Source organism: Eupeodes corollae, chromosome 2, assembly GCF_945859685.1.
Source record: "Eupeodes corollae chromosome 2, idEupCoro1.1, whole genome shotgun sequence".
Taxonomy (NCBI): domain Eukaryota; kingdom Metazoa; phylum Arthropoda; class Insecta; order Diptera; family Syrphidae; genus Eupeodes; species Eupeodes corollae.
In genome coordinates this window covers 59,592,950-59,610,176 of record NC_079148.1, presented here as the reverse complement: position 1 = coordinate 59,610,176, position 17,227 = coordinate 59,592,950, and the positions used below count along the sequence as shown (strand labels likewise).

Here is a 17,227-nt window from a genome sequence, read left to right as displayed (position 1 = left end):
TGTTTTAAAGTTATTCTATAGACCCTTTGCTTAATGTTAACAAAAAACTAATATTCTAGGCATGTGCCCTCAATGCAACGTCGCCTTGTTGTATTTGTTATCCATATACATTTCTACTGTACTACGTATGACTTTTCTAAAAACAAACACAAATTCTTAACAAAACGATACCAATATAGTTTCTATTTGATTTATGATGCATACTTTTACTTTTCAATTTCATATATTAATAAATTTAAGAAAACAAATCTATTCGCCGCGAAAAAATAGATACGAACTGTCAAACTTTATTCGCGGTCCACATTATCCATACTCGCAACGAATGAAATAATCGCGCGTACTTAACCTAAAAAAATCATTCTTGTTTTGGTTTCAGTGGTGAATGGTGAACTTCATTCGCGACGAATTAAAAACTCTCATGTGAAAGAAATGTCAAAATCGACGAATATTCGTTCATTCGTTGGTCGTGCTCATGTGAATAGTGCTTAACTTGTCCCCAACTACATATTTCTAATACAGCGTTATGCCATGTGTTTTGGCCTTAAATATTTTTGGAACCTGGAATCTGGAATCTCATGGATTATAGACTTTTCCATATGTCAAAAAAAAACTTTAAACTTTAATGTCAAAATTTGTTGATTACTGAAGTTAAACAAAAAGTCCCATTTCCAAATTAAAATTGTTTACTTTTAAAGTTTGAATTGGTTAAAATAAAAACAATAATATGACGGAAGTCATACCAAATACTTTTAAGCACGAGACGATAATAAGTGTAGATAAATGTTTATTAAATCCATTAAAAGATCCCGAAACAAAGTGTGGAGAAGTTATTTTATTAGCCAACACAAACTTCTGGTTTGCTTGTGGTTTTTGCCAGGAACGTTTTATTAATGTGTTCACGTTTATAAATCACATAAAAGACGAGCATATTCCGGAAGTTAAAATTGAGCCTCTGCAAGATGCTCCCACATTAACTAATGCACCCTTAAACTACAACGACAACGATAATGAAAATGATAATGATGATGATGATGACGATGAAAAAAGTTTTATAGACTTAGAAGCAGGAGTTGCATCGCCGAGTTCTGAGGACAATGAAAAACCAGAAGATGACAAAGAAGATATTAAGACTATTATTGATAAAGAAACAAATTTAGAAACAATTCCAGAATTAAAACCGGAAGATGAACAAAGCTGTAAACAAATTGAGGAAGTGTTAACCGAAGAAATTAAGGTTCCACGAAGACGAGGAAGAAAGAAAGCATTATATGAACCATTAATTTCGATTTCGCGAAAGAGGACAACAGCATCTGAGAATGTAGATAAGAAAAAAGATGAGAACACTCAGAACGACTCGGACCCAGAGACCAAGATAGAGAAAAAGGAGGATAGTCCAGAGCCCACGGATAAGAAGTCCAAAAAAAAGTATTACCGCAAAAAGAATGTCTTCCCTTGTCCAATTTGTAAGGAAAACATCACCGATGGCAGATCTCTTAAGAAGCACATTCGATCACACAATGAAGGTGGCAACGAGAACCGTTTTCAATGCGAGGAATGCGGCAAATGCTACAAGAATTCATTCAATTTAAAAACTCACTCCATCATCCACTCGGGAACGCGTCCATTTAAGTGTGAGTTTTGCGACGTTGGATTCTCACATCCTAACTCCCTAAAAACCCATCGCTTTTTACACACTGGCGACAGGCCTTACAAATGCGACCAGTGCGACAAATCGTTTGTTTCCAATAGCAGTCGCAAAGTTCATATGAGACAGCATACCGGCGAGACGCCCTATGTGTGTCAATACTGCGGAAAAGGTTATACCATCAAAAGTAACTTCGACATTCACGTGCGGAGGCATACAGGCCAACGAAATTTCCAATGCAACCAATGCAATAAGGGATTCTTTAATAAAGAGACCCTCGTTAATCATATAGCCTGCCACACCGGAGAAAAGAACTTTGTTTGTGATGTCTGTTCGAATAGGTTTTCTCGAAGAAAAGATCTGGTCGAACATAGGAAATTGCATTTGGATCACAAATATTATTCGTGTAAGGTGTGTGGCAAAGAATTTTCGCAATACTCTGGTTTGTACTCGCATATGCGACAGCACAAGAATAAAGATAAGGAACAGTAGTTAAGGATAAGAAATACACATAATTTTAACTTAGATTAATTTGAAATGTTTGTTTTCCTACCCAAAGCTATTGGATATTCTTTACAGGTTTATTTTTGGTGTTTTCTAAGGAAGCTTCATGTTAAGTAACAATACTTTAACCATCTTTTGAATTTTACAAGAATCGTTAAAAAGGGATGCTTTCATTTCAATCACAACCTATTCGTCTATATGGATATTCGGTCTATTTAATGTCTTAACTGGGTATCTTTTATTTATGCCTGCATTAGAGAGAAGTTTATTTACGGCAGCGATGGGAGGAGGAATCACTGCACATAAATTCGTTCTTCCTTTAAAAAAAACTTAAAGTTACTTCCCCTTATATCCACTGACAAAATTAGTGGTGTTAATGAATGTGTAAGTTACTTAAAAGTTGATATTACCAACTCACAAAACATTTAAGTTGAACAATGGACATTCTTTCTGACATAGAGGAAACGTAAGTAAGTAAACAAATAACAGTTTGTATTGTTTAATTGTTGAAAGTCTAGATATAATTTCGTATGAAGAATATTTAAATATGGAGGGCTTATTGCTGAACCGAACCAATTAAAAAAAGGGAATTCAAAGATGAGAAATAAAATTCCATTAATAAATTACTTAAATTAATATTTTATTCGTTATCAGTTAAATTTTTGAGTTATTTTACACTTATTTAAAAATTAAAAACTTAAGAGCTGTAGGTTTTTAGATATTTAAATATAGAAACTAAAAAACAAACTGAATGGTCAATAGATCGGAAACGATAATAGTGCTCATCAGTTAGATACCGTTTTACCATTTGCAAACATAACAAAAACAAATGGTTATTGGAATTCATATTTTTACTGAAATGAACCTCATATTCCCTTATTTCAAAAATATTCTAGAACATCACTTCATATTATAAATCTGTCTCCTCTGTCGCGAAATTCTCAACAAATACTGAACGGTTTTTCATATATCGACAAAGTGCTTTCTGAATGTGACAAAATGTCTTAGAGCTTTTATTAAAAACGAAGCAGTCCGAAGAACTATGGCCTTGTAACCCACAACTCGCAACCTGTATGCGAGTCATGTCAGGGATGGGAACTAGGCGGCACAAGAAGGTATTGAGATTAAACCCAAGACCTTTAATAGGTCTATAAAAAAGACATCGATGGCATATGTTTATCTTTTATAGATAGCTTAAGGAGAAGAGTGTTTTTTTTTTCAATATACTCTATATTTATCATCAATATACCTATTCCAATTTATTTTAGGGGTCCTGAAAATTTGAAATCATTCATGCTTTTGCAATCGGGCTTCTGTTTGCATGCTATCTACCAATCTATCAGTCACAAGCTTCCCGATCTGGGCCTCTTATTATTATGATTGGCGTACATTTTTGTTAAAATTTAATGAAAAATTGGGCAACTCTGAACTGTTGAGAGAAAGTTATAATACATTGTTTCGCTTTTCTTATTTAACGCAAATTTAAAATTTATTTTATTTTGAAAATGTTTAAAGTCAAGTTCCTGTTTTTATAAAGTTTCTTATCCGTCCTCGATTTCAACTAAACTGGACGATATTCGCGAGATTGATTTGATGATTAACACTTTTTTTCGGTTCACTTTGCACACAAAAAATTATTATTATTTCCGTTAATTACTACCAATTTCAAGCTATTCGTAATCACTTTTTTTCGGTTCACTTTGCAAACAAAAAATTATTATTATTTCCGTTAATTACTACCAATTTCAAGCTATTCGTAATCACTTTTTTTCGGTTCACTTTGCAAACAAAAAATTATAATTATTTCCGTTAATTACTACTAATTTCAAGCTATTCGTAATCAGTAGGCATGAACTTTGAAAAAATGCTAAATATTGGAGGGGGGGGGGGGGGTAAATTTTACCGACCCGGTCCCGGAATTCATCTCGACGGGCCTGCCTAAAACAAGTTCTTTTCAATTGATATTATGGCCGGCGGCGTACTAACAGCTAGGTATGTATGTAAACCCCTGCTTGGGGCAACTATAGGATTTGGGGTAGGCGCGAGTTCGCCTATATGCAAAGAACTTTTTGCATTTCAGCACTAAAATCAAAGAAAACCCCAACAAACAAAATCAAGGATGGCAAGACTGAACAAAAAACAGGGAAGAAATGTCAAAATCAACAATTTTTGAGCTTGTGTGCGTGCGTATGTGAAAAAGTGAACTTTAAAATTAACTTAAAATAGAAATAAATGTTTCCTTGCTCTAAAATTGCTATAATTATTATTTATTTGCACATATCTATTAAATAAAAAAACTGCATGTCGAAATTCGTGATGCGGTAATGGAGCCTAGCTTACTAGCTGAGTTGAGCCTAGCTTACTATACTCATATAAATTTACTATACAACTTTTTTAAAAAAGACGGATGATGTACATACCCTTGTTAAATTAAATATTTTAGGCACTTTAAGTATTTTCCCTTCAACCTTAGGGGCTATAATTAAAAAGTATGAGCGGGAAAATAAAATCACGCCAATGTGACGGTCACGAATATGGACGGGGCTCGCTTGATACAGGTACCCCACCTACATACATCCACTCGCATGCCGTCAGTTAGCATGCGATTCTCAAAAACAAACAGATTTCGAAAGCGAATAATGAAGGTTAGTTAATTTAATATACGAGTATTATAAATAACTAATTTTTTCCAAGTAAAGTTATTACTTATGTTTTTCTATTAAAAGAAAGGAACGTACCGCTAGTTAACTATCCATAGGAAGTTAATTTAATCTATCTGATTTATTAAATTAAAAACTTTGGCGTTTCTCTACTTTTGAAAGTCCCTAGAATCTAAAGCAAAGGTTCCTACAGAGATTTTTGCGTGTGGGACTCAAAAGATGTAAAAAGAACTATCAAAACAATTGAGTCGGTCGTTATTTTACAGCAGCAATTTAAAAAAGGGTATAAATATATCTCTACTCAATTACGCTGGGGACTTAAATTAAATTTCATACTAAACATTTTGATATTTAATTGGTATTACTTTAAAAAAAAAAAAGATTTGCATCAAAGAATAACGTGTTTGACATCTTACTTACTTACTTAAGGTGGCGCTACAGTCCTGTGTGAACTAGGGCCTCACCAAACAAACTTCTCCATCTAGCTCGGTCCCTAGCTAGATGTCTTCAGTTTCGCACTCCAAGTTGGGTGAGGTCACCTTCCACTTGTGCGCGCCACCTGATCCGCGGTCTTCCTCTACTGCGCTGTCCTGTGGGTGCGGATTCGAAGACTTTTCGGGCGGAGCATTGGTTTCCATGCGCTCTACGTGACCCAGTCATCTTAGTCGTTGGACTTTTACTCTTCTGGCCAAGTCTACGTCGCTGTACAGCCCGTACAGTTCGTCGTTCCATCTTCTCCTCCACTCCCCTTCGATGGATACGGGACCGTAGATCACACAGCGGAGCCTAGGTAGACGAAGTCCTTGACTACCTCAAAGTTACGTTTGTCGATTGTGACGTTTTGACCAAGACGTCGGTGTTGTATGTCCTTTCTAGACGACAGCATGTAATTTGTTTTGCCTTTATTTACCGTTAAACCCATTTTTGCCGCCTCAGCCTCAATACTCACAAAAGCCCCATTGACATCACGCTGAGTTCTTCCGATTATGTCAATGTCATCAGCATATGCCAGTAATTGGACAAACTTTTGAAAACTAGACATGGCTCTATACAGCTCGTCCCTGTAGATGCTGTCATATGCAGCCTTGAAATCGATGAAAAGATGGTGGGTGTCGATTTGGTGTTCTTGGGTTTTTTCCAGGATCTGCCGTAATGTGAATATTTGATCAACTGTGGACTTTCCTGTTCTAAAACCACACTGATAAGGACCTATCAGGTTGTTGACGATGGGCTTTAGACGTTCACATTTTACGGCAGAGAAGATTTTATAGGCGATGTTAAGTAGACTTATTCCTCTATAGTTGGTGCAGTTTAGAGGGTCTCCTTTTTTATTATTATTTTTTTTTTTTATTTAAAAAATACCAAGTGTTTGACATCTAAATAAATAAAAATAAAAAAATACTACTTAAATTTCATTCATACGGAAAATATTGTTGTAATATAAGGTAATTAAAATATTTCAAAAAATGTAACTAAGATTGGTTAAATTTTGCTTTCGACTAAAAAATCTCGGGAGAAAGAAAAGATATTAAAATGAAAGTTATTTAAACATATGAAAAATATTAATGTCAACTTTTACTTAAATTTTTAGAAAAAAGAAACAACTGGAAGTATTTTTTTTGCAAAACACGAAAAACTGATTAAAAAATCTTTTCGACTTCAGCAACTAGAGAATAAAGAAAAATACATTTGGGCCACATTCATAGTACCTTGATAAGTTCTGATTTTGTCTTTGGTTAGCTAAGCTTCAGTTACTGTATTCATAGACAACTTAATCCCATTTTAAAACGATAGCCTGGAGTCTAAAAATAAACACGACGGAATCTATGTTTAAGCTCTTTTTAAATCTATAAAACATCAAAAATAAAAAAATTAATTGAAAAGATTACTTTACGGGAAATTTAATTTCAAAATTTAAAAATACAAATTAAAAGTCAAAAGACTTAAGCAAATATCCATATTTTGATATTTTGCTGGATGTTGGAATACTAACAACCAGCAGAAATCAAAAGCTCTACTGAACCCGAATGGACCCCTTCGAAATATATGAGGACGGTTTGTATGAATATTGAAGATCGAAATTCAATGATGTTAAAATCTTAATTCACCAACGCAACTACTTAAAACAGAATAATTAAAGGGATTTCATAGATTTTGGCTCTCCAGCTACAATTTATTTTGTTCTCCTCTACAAACCATTTTCTATAGGTTTAAGTGAAATTGTACTAGAATTGTAGTAGAGTATACATGAAACCTGTTTCTAACTAAACAGAGTTAAGCAAATTCTTTATGAATAGCAGCTGTGTCTAACCTACATGTTAAATCTGGACTCCAGTTTAAATACACTCGCGTTTAAAACATAACTATGAATACGCCCCATTGACTTCAATTTTGTTTAACTTACGCGTTGCTTTAGGGGCCTATTATGTAAGACAACTAAGAGCAAAGTTGAGTTGTAATCCGGCAATCGGTATTACCGATCACAACTAGTTGACTGTCACAAGTCAACCAGTAGTCAACTAAAAAATGGTTGACTTTTTAAATGTGTTCGCCAGTTGAGTTGTCTCTCAGTTGTGATTGTTGTCAAAATTGAGCAACTGATATTTACTAGTTGTGTAGTGCATTTGTGTGCACAAAAAAATAACGGTAGGCATCAACAGTTCATTGAAAACCATTTTTTTAAGAAAATGGAGAAAAAATGTAAGTTTTACAAATAATAATATAAACATCTGTAAGAAAATATTTTTTTTTGATTAAAAATAGCTAAACCTGCCCAATTCAAAATACTAAAGATGGCATATACACTTACAATCATGACATTCAGACTGTAGTAACCTTTTCTATTTAAATAGAGATGTTGAAGATTTTTTTTTTGGTGCTATGATTCCAACATGAGTTCCATCGATGCATCCTATTACTCCAGGAAATCTGGTTTTCTGGTAAAAATGAATTTTTTATAAATTCATCTCATCATTTGTCATACGAGCCTTAATCCATTGCGGACAGATAAGTTCTTCTACTACTTCTAGCACTTCTTTTAACACTACCGAAACTGTTGGCTGAGCAAGGCCTAAATTAAAATCATTACCACTGCACTTTTGGTAACTTCCTTCTGCCATGAAACGTAGGGCAGTGCAGAGTTTGAGAATTGGTGGGATTGCGGAGGAACGCTGTGGTTGTTTCAAATGATCTTTGATTTCATTTAGCACATACAAAAATGCGTCTTTGATGAGTCTAAAATAACTTATAAATCTGAAACAAAACAAAGACATTAAAATCAACACTCATCAAAGAATTCGTTAATAAATAATACTTTTTGTTTGGAAGTTCCAATGGATTGGAGTGATCTCGAATATTTTTTCTCATCAGCGCAACATTCAGGGGATTTTCTTCTTCCGAATTTCCAAGAAACAAATCAATAGAACTCTCCATTTCCTATTATTTTGTCTTTTTTATAAAATTTTGCTCTGAATTCAAAATTTTGAAATTTCTACGTATTTTACTTTACACAGCTGATTTTGACACGAAACAAGCACATAAAAGTAGGCAACGTATTTAGTAAACTCAACTGAAAAAAGTTGTCTCCCATAATACGATTTTTTTTTGCAGTTGTCTTCAAATTGAGTTGTCTGTGATCCATAATAGGCCCTTTAATATTTTGAATAAGTTTTAGAAATTTTAACAGACGGACACAAATGGTAATTTATTGGTGTGGTTCCCATCCCAGTTTCTTTTGCTTTCTTATTTTTTAAATGTCGAATCAGTGTTTAAACAGAGACTGCAATTTTGGTATAACGTGGAACGCGTTTATTCCTTTATTTGTACTCAATATCATTTGAACTCATTTCTCTTTCACTCAAGTCAATAGGAACTTTAGTCCAACCCAAAGTCGAGCTTCCAACCCAATCTTTTTCTTATGTGTTTTCCATATTTTACGAAACAATAGATTTCCAGCTGGTGTAATTTTAACTGGAAGGCTTGTTGTTTTGTTGTTTGTTGCATTTGACACAATAAAAACAAAATTAATTTTATTATAGATGTTAAATACAATCATCTTAATAACAACATTAAAAAGCTGAAGCGAGACTCCTGTGACTAAAAGTTATTAGTTTCTTTTGTTCATATTTAAGCTTTGATATGACTTCATTTCATTCGGAAATCATATTAAAAAACGAATATTTTCCATATGAAGAAAATAATCCCAATTATGCAAATCCCGAAGAAACAAAATGTGGACAAGTTATACTAGTGGCGAATTGCAAATTTTGTTTTGTTTGTACATTTTGTGATGCACGATTCCAAAGTGTTGTTATGTTTCGAAGTCACATACTAGGTCAACATGTAGATGCTGAAACATTTTGCAGTAAGGATGATCCCTTGGATATTGAAACAGATGACGAAGAAATTGAAATAAAATCTAGTTCAGATGTTACCGAAAATGATTGCAAGAATCTACTCAATGATCTCACAGGTAACAATACTTTTATATCAACACAAAAGTGCGATGAAGCGGAGAACTGCAGTGACAATGAAACAGTTGCAATAAAATCTAATCCAGATCCAGAAATCATCGAAATTAAATGCAATAATCTTGTCACAAGCAATAGTTTTTATATTCCAAAGGATAAAGGAAACTACAGTGACTTCAAGACTGACCAGCATAACTTTGAAACACGAACAGACAAAGCAAAAACACCTACTATAAATGATTTAGGATCAACAGAAGTGATCCAGTTTGATGACGACAACTTAAGTGCTAAAGAAGATTCCAAAAATGTAACCTTATATTGTAAAGACATTGAAGATTTACTATCTCCACCAAAAAAAGTTAGTATCAAAAGTAAACGGAAGAAAAAAGCGCAGGAATGTTCAATTTGCGAACATATAGCCCAAAATAAGAGATTACTACAAGCGCATATGACTAGAGAACATGGAACTGGAACTCAATATCAATGTGAAGAGTGTGGCAAGTGTTTCAGAAATGCATCCAATCTTAAATCTCATCTGGTTATTCACTCTGGAAATCGTCCTTATAAATGCGAATTTTGCAACTCGGGTTTCTCTCATCCGAATAGTTTAAGAACACATCGGTATATACACACGGGTGAGCGTCCTCATAAGTGTAATCAGTGTGATAAAGGATTTGTTTCGAGTACCGGTCTTAAAATTCACATAAGGGAACATACCGGTGAAAAGCCATTCGTTTGCCAGTTTTGTAAGATAGCCTTTGCCAATAAATACCACTATAACAGACACATTATAAGCCATTCAAATCGAAGACCTTTCGAATGCAGTCTATGTGATAAGGCATTTAAACATAGGGAAACGTATAATAAACATATGGTATGTCATACGAATGAAAAGAATGAAGTTTGCGATTATTGTCAGAAAAGATTTTTTCACAAAAAGAACTTGCTTCAGCATAAGAAAATACATTCGAATGTAAAACAATACAGTTGTAAAATTTGCAAGAAGCATTTCGCACAGAATGCAGGTTTATATTCGCATATGAAATTACACAAAAATAAAGAGTAGATAGTGTTGTATGCCAATGCAAATATTGAATTTGATTTAATAAAATATAAAAACTTAAGGAGAATTTTTTTTAATGAAATGATATTTGTAGGTAAGTAAGGAGTAGAACACATACATACAACTGAAGCCTTATTCTATTAAACATTCACCTGGACATTTTTTAGTACCCGTAGTTTGATGGTTGGTGTGTAGGACTGTCATGCCAGAGGTCTTGGGTTCAAACCCTGCCAGTACCATCTAAAGTACTACCTCTTGCACGGAATTGACAAATTCTCCAAGAGTAATTCCTGTCATGAAATGCTTTCTCTAATTAGCCGTTAGGATTCGGTTTAAAAAAGTAGGTCCCCTTCACCCCTGACAGCATTACTCGCACACAGGAATGGTTGAGATTTGTAAGTCACTAGACCTAGTTCGCAAAGGACTGTTGCGCCACCTAATTCATATAGTTATTTATGAACATTCATATTCTGGTATAAATGGTTGGTCCAAATCTGTAGAAAATTCGATAAGTGTAAGATTGATTTTTAAAATCGATTTCTTACTTTCAAAAGAAGAAAAATTTAATAAATCAACGACGAGAATCTGAAAATTTGATTGAATGTGATGGGAAAACAGGGCTGTAAATTTCAAACAGTTTCTTCATAGCTGGTTTGATGAATTTTTGAGTTTTACGTTTTTCAAAAAATTTGATTTAAATAACAATCAAATTTGCTAATTCCAAAACTATTTTGATCTATTAACATTTACATCAATTTTTTGAAACTTTTAACTTGGAGGCATATTAGAACTAGTTTTGCCAGTTTGTCTTTAAAATTCATTAATATGGCCATTAAACTTTATGAAAGCAGTATTTTGAAGAACAAGAACAAAATTCTCATACGACCGTCTGATAATTCCAGTAAAAACTTGGAGAAAAACAAAAAAAAACTAAAACTAACAAAACAGACACAGTCTTATTTAAAAACGCTGTATAGAGCTTACATAAAGTTATGTAATCTCTATAATGCCTCTAAACGCAAAAATGCTATTTATAAAACTTATACAAGGTTGCATAGTCCCATAATAAGCTAAACGCGTTTTGAGGTTGAATAGAGCCTACATAAGGAAATTATTGTTATTATTATTTCGTAAATGTCATTTTGATTTCTCTCCTCTCTTTTTGAAATTAAAATAAAAACAATAATGCCTCTCCAGTTTAGCTCGTGAGCCGAAGAAACGAAGAATTTAAAAAAATATAGATTTTCGAAAGAGAATATCATAAAAATAATTGGAATTATTTTGTTATATTTTAGTTGTTATGACAACAAGCTGATTTTATAGACATTTTGGTACTTTTTTTGATATAAGCATTGTATAACTAAAATTTATAGCAGAATTTTTTATAAATAGGAATTTTCGCAACGTTACATAGAGCCTACATAAATCCTTATTCACTGTATAACCATTCATCTGTTTAGAGAATTCTATAAAATAAGACTGACAATTTTTTAGAAGAAATAGTAAGAAAATATCTGGAAATTGAGATTCTATAAAAAAATTTCATTTAAAAATTGCTTCCAGGAGGGGGTTTGTTCGTAGACTACTATATTAACATGTGGTGTTGAAGCGAGCCTCAATTCTTTATATACCTGAATTGAAATGAGCTTGATTCGACTCGAATCATTTCGGAGATCGCAGTCAAGTCAAAATTTGTCAAGAAAAACCTGTATGGAGGAGTTGGTTTTAGAGATAATGCATTATGGTCTGTTTATTTGCATGTTTGTGGACAAAAAATATAGTTTTGTTTTAATCAAATTACAAACAAATGGACATGAAGTAGGCATTCTTAGATGGTTCTGAACTAATGAGTTCTTCATTGTTTTACACAAATCAAACTATCTCACTTGCACTTCACACATCGGAAACATGGAAAGACTATTTGAATTTTAGAAAGTGCTGTCAAACTCAATCAATTTTAAATCTTCTTGTGCGGTGGAAACACCAACAAAATTTATTTAATCTAAACTGAGATAAACCTTTGGTGGAAACATAGCAAAGGATAAATATCTTTTGTATTGTTTTCTCTTGCAAAACAAGCCCAGTAAGTCCATTTTCACTAACAATTGATTGATTTTTTCCTCAATAGAAAACACGTATGATTCCAAATGCACAACTACTCAACGAACACAGCCATTGAGATACAAATCCAATATCAATCGTACCAACATTTGAGAACGAAATCACGTAAGATCCATTCGAGACTCGTTTAAGATTCTTCTCTAACTGTTATCTGTGTTATTCTGTGGATATTGTTTTTGTTATTCGTGTAAAATCAAACTATACTATGGATAGAATTTCCAACAAAACACAGGTAATATTTTAGAAACTATATTTTTGAAAATATTTTCAGTTTTGAATTCAAAACCTATTCAGCCTTATCACAGGCCCCGTCGAAATAGATTCGTAGTACGAACCCCGAATAATTGTATCATTGGTCCTGTCGTACTAAAAAAATTTGCTTCGAAATTCGGAGTTCGTGAAAATTGGTATCACTAGCCCCGAATGAATAGGAAGTTTGGCAGTTTTTTCTACGAACAATTATTTTGATCGGAGTTTTTAAAACGAATAAAAAATTAAGCTTGCGAAGATAAATTAAATAAAAATAAAATATATGAAAAGAATCATGTAAGTTTTACTATTGTTTTAATGTGAAAGTGTTTACCTATGTTTTTCTTATTTTTTTTTTTTGAAGGGCAAATAAAGTTATCACAAATAAAATTCAATTCTAAAGGCTTTATGAAAAGTCTTCAAGAAAAACTTTAAATTGCCCAAGGATTTTCAAAAATCCCTAAGGAGGAAGTGAATTCGTTTTGGGAGGCAGTAAAAATAGAGTTAAATAGTTAAAGACCCACCTTCTAAGGACACCTCTAGCTGGAAAAAAGTAAATTGAATAAATTAGTCCAAACTTTTTTATAATTTAATTTAATTCTTAAGTGTGGTTAGATTGAAAGGCATAAATCAGAGGAAAATGGTTGAGAACAAAAAAGAATGCAAAGCTACAGGTGGCGAAGCAAATAGAATGCATTTTTTTAGCAGCCTCGAAGAAGGTGTCATAAGAATGAATGAACTTTGACCAGCCGAGTAAAAGGTCCACAATCTTTTGGATTCGAAAATTCCTCCGAGCCTTTAGAATCAAATGAACCTTGTGAACCTTCGATGTCATCAGACGTAGTTGATGTGAGAAATGTTCCACGGCGTCTTCCAACCACTTCGCGTCAATCATACGTCTTCGTGTATTTTCTTCATTTATTGCAAAGATTGCAACGACAATACTATCAATTTTTAAAGACAAAAACAAATAAAAACAAGAACAAATCGAAAGATGAAAAACGAACTTTTATTTAATTTTCTTATTTTGACGCATATCAGGTGATTTTAAAATTTCGAAATTAGTATTTCTGTGTGCCAATGCTTTCTTGAATTCGTTCGGGGTTTATGATGTAAATGTATTCGTATTCGTAGCGTAACACAATTTTCGGGGACTCGCTACGAGGGACTCTGTGATAGGGGTGATTATAAAGGAGTTTTAATTGATATGTGTAGTCCTCAACGAGAAATGCTCTCTTCAATGTTATTCTATTTTCTGTTTGTTTAATTTTTCTAACAAAGTCTCCCGAACTTTTATGCTTTCATTTTTGTAGTTTTCTATTGGGTTAGTAAGTATTTCAATATAAAACTGATGTTCAATTAAAAACTAATATAAAATTGATGTTCTTTCAATAGGGTCTTACCAATAATCGAATTTAGTATTGAGGAAAAAATGTGTGTGAAATTGACCTAGAAGCTATAAACTCTTAGGCTAGGCGCGCACATGCAACTTTTAGTTTCGAAACTGTTTGGTTTCAAAACTGAGCACTATAGACACATATAGAAACCATTCTGTCACCCATTCGAGCAACTTTTTAGTTTGTGTTTTACACACGATGTTTGGGCAACTAACGATCGAAATATTTGGTTTCGAAAAAGTTGTATGTGCGCGCCTAGCCTTATTTTGACCTAAAAATTAAAATCGACTTATAACTATAAAAATTTGGACTTAACATTTATGGTTTATTATTTGTGATCCTTACAATTTATGGTAGTTTTTTCCCAAATTTTAAAGTCCACTCCAAATATCTTTATTTGTGGGCTCCAAAAATGAAACACCATTTAAAAGTGATTTATTTTTGGACGTTATGTTTTATGTTCTTTCGTGTCGATGGGAATTGAATTCAAATTTTTTCTTAATTGATGCACATTAGACGAACAAAAGCAGCACCTGATTCATTTAAAATTGCTTGTATACCATAATAAAAGACTATAATCAAAAGTTGGTTGATAATTTATTAAAGAAACTTTAATTCTACATCCTACATTCTTTAATCTGAAAATATCTGTTTAAAAAAAGTGTTTGTTCCTTAAAAAATTTGCTAACATCACGGATACAGAAATTAAATCTAGCGTTTTTCTTTTTTAGTTCAGAGCTGAGCTCTGAGCAGAGTCTGAGCGAGTAGAGTAGAGTAGAGTTCTGAGCAGAGTATGTTTAGAGCTCTCTGATTTAATTATGAAACAACTTGAGCACTAAACTCTCATGATTTTAAATGTCGTTTGTTTGAAGGCGTTCAAAATTTCCTTTAATTAAATTAATTAATAAATCAGTCATAGAGTTATTCCATTTGACTCCTGGAATAAATTTAATTCATAAAAATGATATATGCAAATAGTTTTTTCTAAATTATCTTTCCTTCTGCACTAAAGCGACTGGCCTCTTCCGCCAGAAAATGATGTTTAATTGAGCTTTAAGAATTTCAACTGGTGGTTGAGCGTCAGTTATCTTACAAAAATCTGAGAACTAAAGATCTTACAGGTACGCTTATAAAACTAGCACAATTCGACCCTTGGACACAATTTGGATTTTCTGGTAGCGTAGGTGTTAAAATCATAGAGAAAAACTAAATAAACTAATGAAATCAGAATAACAGATTTTTGCCTCCGTTTAGTTTCACGAGCGCCTTACTTTAGTAAAACAGATTATTAAAACTTACTTTTAATATCCTTTTACAATTATAACTCCACTATTAAAATCAAATAAAGAGACATTTTATATTTAGTTTGGCTTCTCTTTGGTCGAAGCACGATTTGCGAGACCGCATAATTATAAACAGGCCTAAATTGAATTTTTGCAGGGTTACTGGAATTTTTACTGGAATTGTTTATATCTATACAGTCATATGTTAAAACATCTTATATTTAATAATTGTCAGAATTGTATTTGTTTGCAAAAGTAATTGTTATTATTTTATTTAATATGACTGAGTTTTCACCACAAGTAAATTTCAAGAATGATTCCTTACTAAAAGAAGAAAACAGTCTAGATGTACATAGTCCCATCCGCCCCATCCATTTGAATGCCATAGACCGGAAGTGTGGAGAAATATTTGTACTGGCTAATACGGAGTTTTGGTTTCTATGCACATTTTGTGATGAACGTTTTCATAGCATTGTAGTTTTTCAGAATCACATTAAGATCTTTCACATAACAAATACTAAAAGTATTCAGAATACGGCAGATGAAAATCCTTTAGATTTTAATTCAAACGAAAAATTTAAAATCAAAATAGTTGCAGATGAAAAGAGTGTTGATCATAATGAGAACACTGAAGGAAAGATTTGCAAATGGGAAATGCAGGATGATATCAAGGCACAGGAACTCTATAATAAAGATCATAACATAGGCGATATCGGCATAATCCAGTCATCACACCATGAAGAGCAAGAAGGACTTATAAACGAAACTAACAACAATAAAATTATAGAAGTTAGCCAGAATAATATTTCTTCAAATGAAAACGTTTCTAGAGCTATTCATCGAAAGAAAAATATAATTCATGATTCACCCAAAAAGCGGATTCGCAGAAAGAAAGTTTATTCATGTTCTTATTGTGAGCATATAGCAACTAATCAATCAACCTTAGAAGCACACAAGCAATCTTGTCATGATGCAGGAACCCGGTATCAATGCGAGGAATGTGGCAAGTGTTTTAGTAATGCATCTAACCTGAGACATCATTTGGTAATTCATTCTGGAACTCGACCCTATAAGTGTGAATTTTGTGATGCCGGTTTCTCACATTCAAACAGCCTTAAAGCACATCGTTATCTTCATACTGGTAATCGTCCTTACAAATGTGTTGAATGTGATAAGGGATTTGTTTCTAGTGGCGCGCTTAAAATCCACATGAGAGAGCATACAGGTGAAACACCATATGTGTGTCAATTTTGTAAGAAAGCGTTCGCTACTCAATGTTCTTATAAAAGACATATGATAAGCCACGCTGGTCAGCGAACTCATAAGTGTCAACAATGTGAAAAAGCTTTCCTTCATAAAGAAACACTCAATACACATATGGCTTGTCATTCTACTGAAAAACTATATGCTTGCGATATTTGTCCAAAAAAATTCAATCACAAAAAGAACCTAGCGCAGCACAAGAAACTACATTCGAGTATCAAGCAATATGTTTGCAAGATATGCGGCAAGGATTTTGCACAGTATGCAGGTCTGCACTCACATATGAAAAGTCACAGAAGTAAGAGTGTCAATGATTCAAATAAAATGTTTTGAAAGTCCTTTACAGCAGTTGTTTTAATTCGATATATGCGTTGTTAGGGCAGGGATTAATTTGAAGACAAAAAACAACAACTTATATTAAAAGAATGCCTTTACTGGCTATCTATGCGCAATAAGTACAAGAACAGTCATAGATTGTAGGACTCAAACTCAAACAAAATAATATGCACGAATGGAACCCACGAACTAGCTCCACTATTCAATGGTTATGTTTAAAATAGTACCTACATTTTA

The 17,227-nt window shown here is 33.1% G+C and overlaps 4 protein-coding genes across 4 annotated transcripts in view; 3 read left to right on the top strand and 1 right to left on the bottom strand.

Annotated features, from left to right (window-relative positions):
• The window catches only part of LOC129944944 (uncharacterized), a 112,066-nt gene that overhangs the window by 13,774 nt on the left and 81,065 nt on the right, over positions 1 to 17,227 (bottom strand). The window contains exon 12 of the mRNA XM_056054604.1: positions 7,797 to 8,061. Coding sequence (XP_055910579.1) covers positions 7,797 to 8,061 — 265 coding nt within the window. The remainder of the gene's footprint in view (positions 1 to 7,796; positions 8,062 to 17,227) is intronic.
• On the top strand, positions 645 to 2,176 carry LOC129944188 (zinc finger protein 391-like). The gene has a single exon (XM_056053435.1). It carries the CDS (start codon positions 725 to 727, stop codon positions 2,135 to 2,137), a length of 1,413 nt encoding a protein of 470 aa, XP_055909410.1. The 5' UTR covers positions 645 to 724; the 3' UTR covers positions 2,138 to 2,176.
• On the top strand, positions 8,814 to 10,402 carry LOC129944189 (zinc finger protein 501-like). Its single transcript, XM_056053436.1, has one exon. It carries the CDS (start codon positions 8,947 to 8,949, stop codon positions 10,342 to 10,344), a length of 1,398 nt encoding a protein of 465 aa, XP_055909411.1. The 5' UTR covers positions 8,814 to 8,946; the 3' UTR covers positions 10,345 to 10,402.
• Positions 15,583 to 16,997, top strand: LOC129944191 (zinc finger protein 501-like). Its single transcript, XM_056053444.1, has one exon. The coding sequence runs from the start codon at positions 15,671 to 15,673 to the stop codon at positions 16,985 to 16,987; it is 1,317 nt and encodes a 438-aa protein (XP_055909419.1). The 5' UTR covers positions 15,583 to 15,670; the 3' UTR covers positions 16,988 to 16,997.

What these genes read in the sequence shown, in the direction of transcription:
- LOC129944188 (XM_056053435.1), top strand. Translation starts at nt 725, where the DNA reads ATGACGGAAGTCATACCAAATACTTTTAAGCACGAGACGATAATAAGT.
- LOC129944191 (XM_056053444.1), top strand. Translation starts at nt 15,671, where the DNA reads ATGACTGAGTTTTCACCACAAGTAAATTTCAAGAATGATTCCTTACTA.
- LOC129944189 (XM_056053436.1), top strand. Translation starts at nt 8,947, where the DNA reads ATGACTTCATTTCATTCGGAAATCATATTAAAAAACGAATATTTTCCA.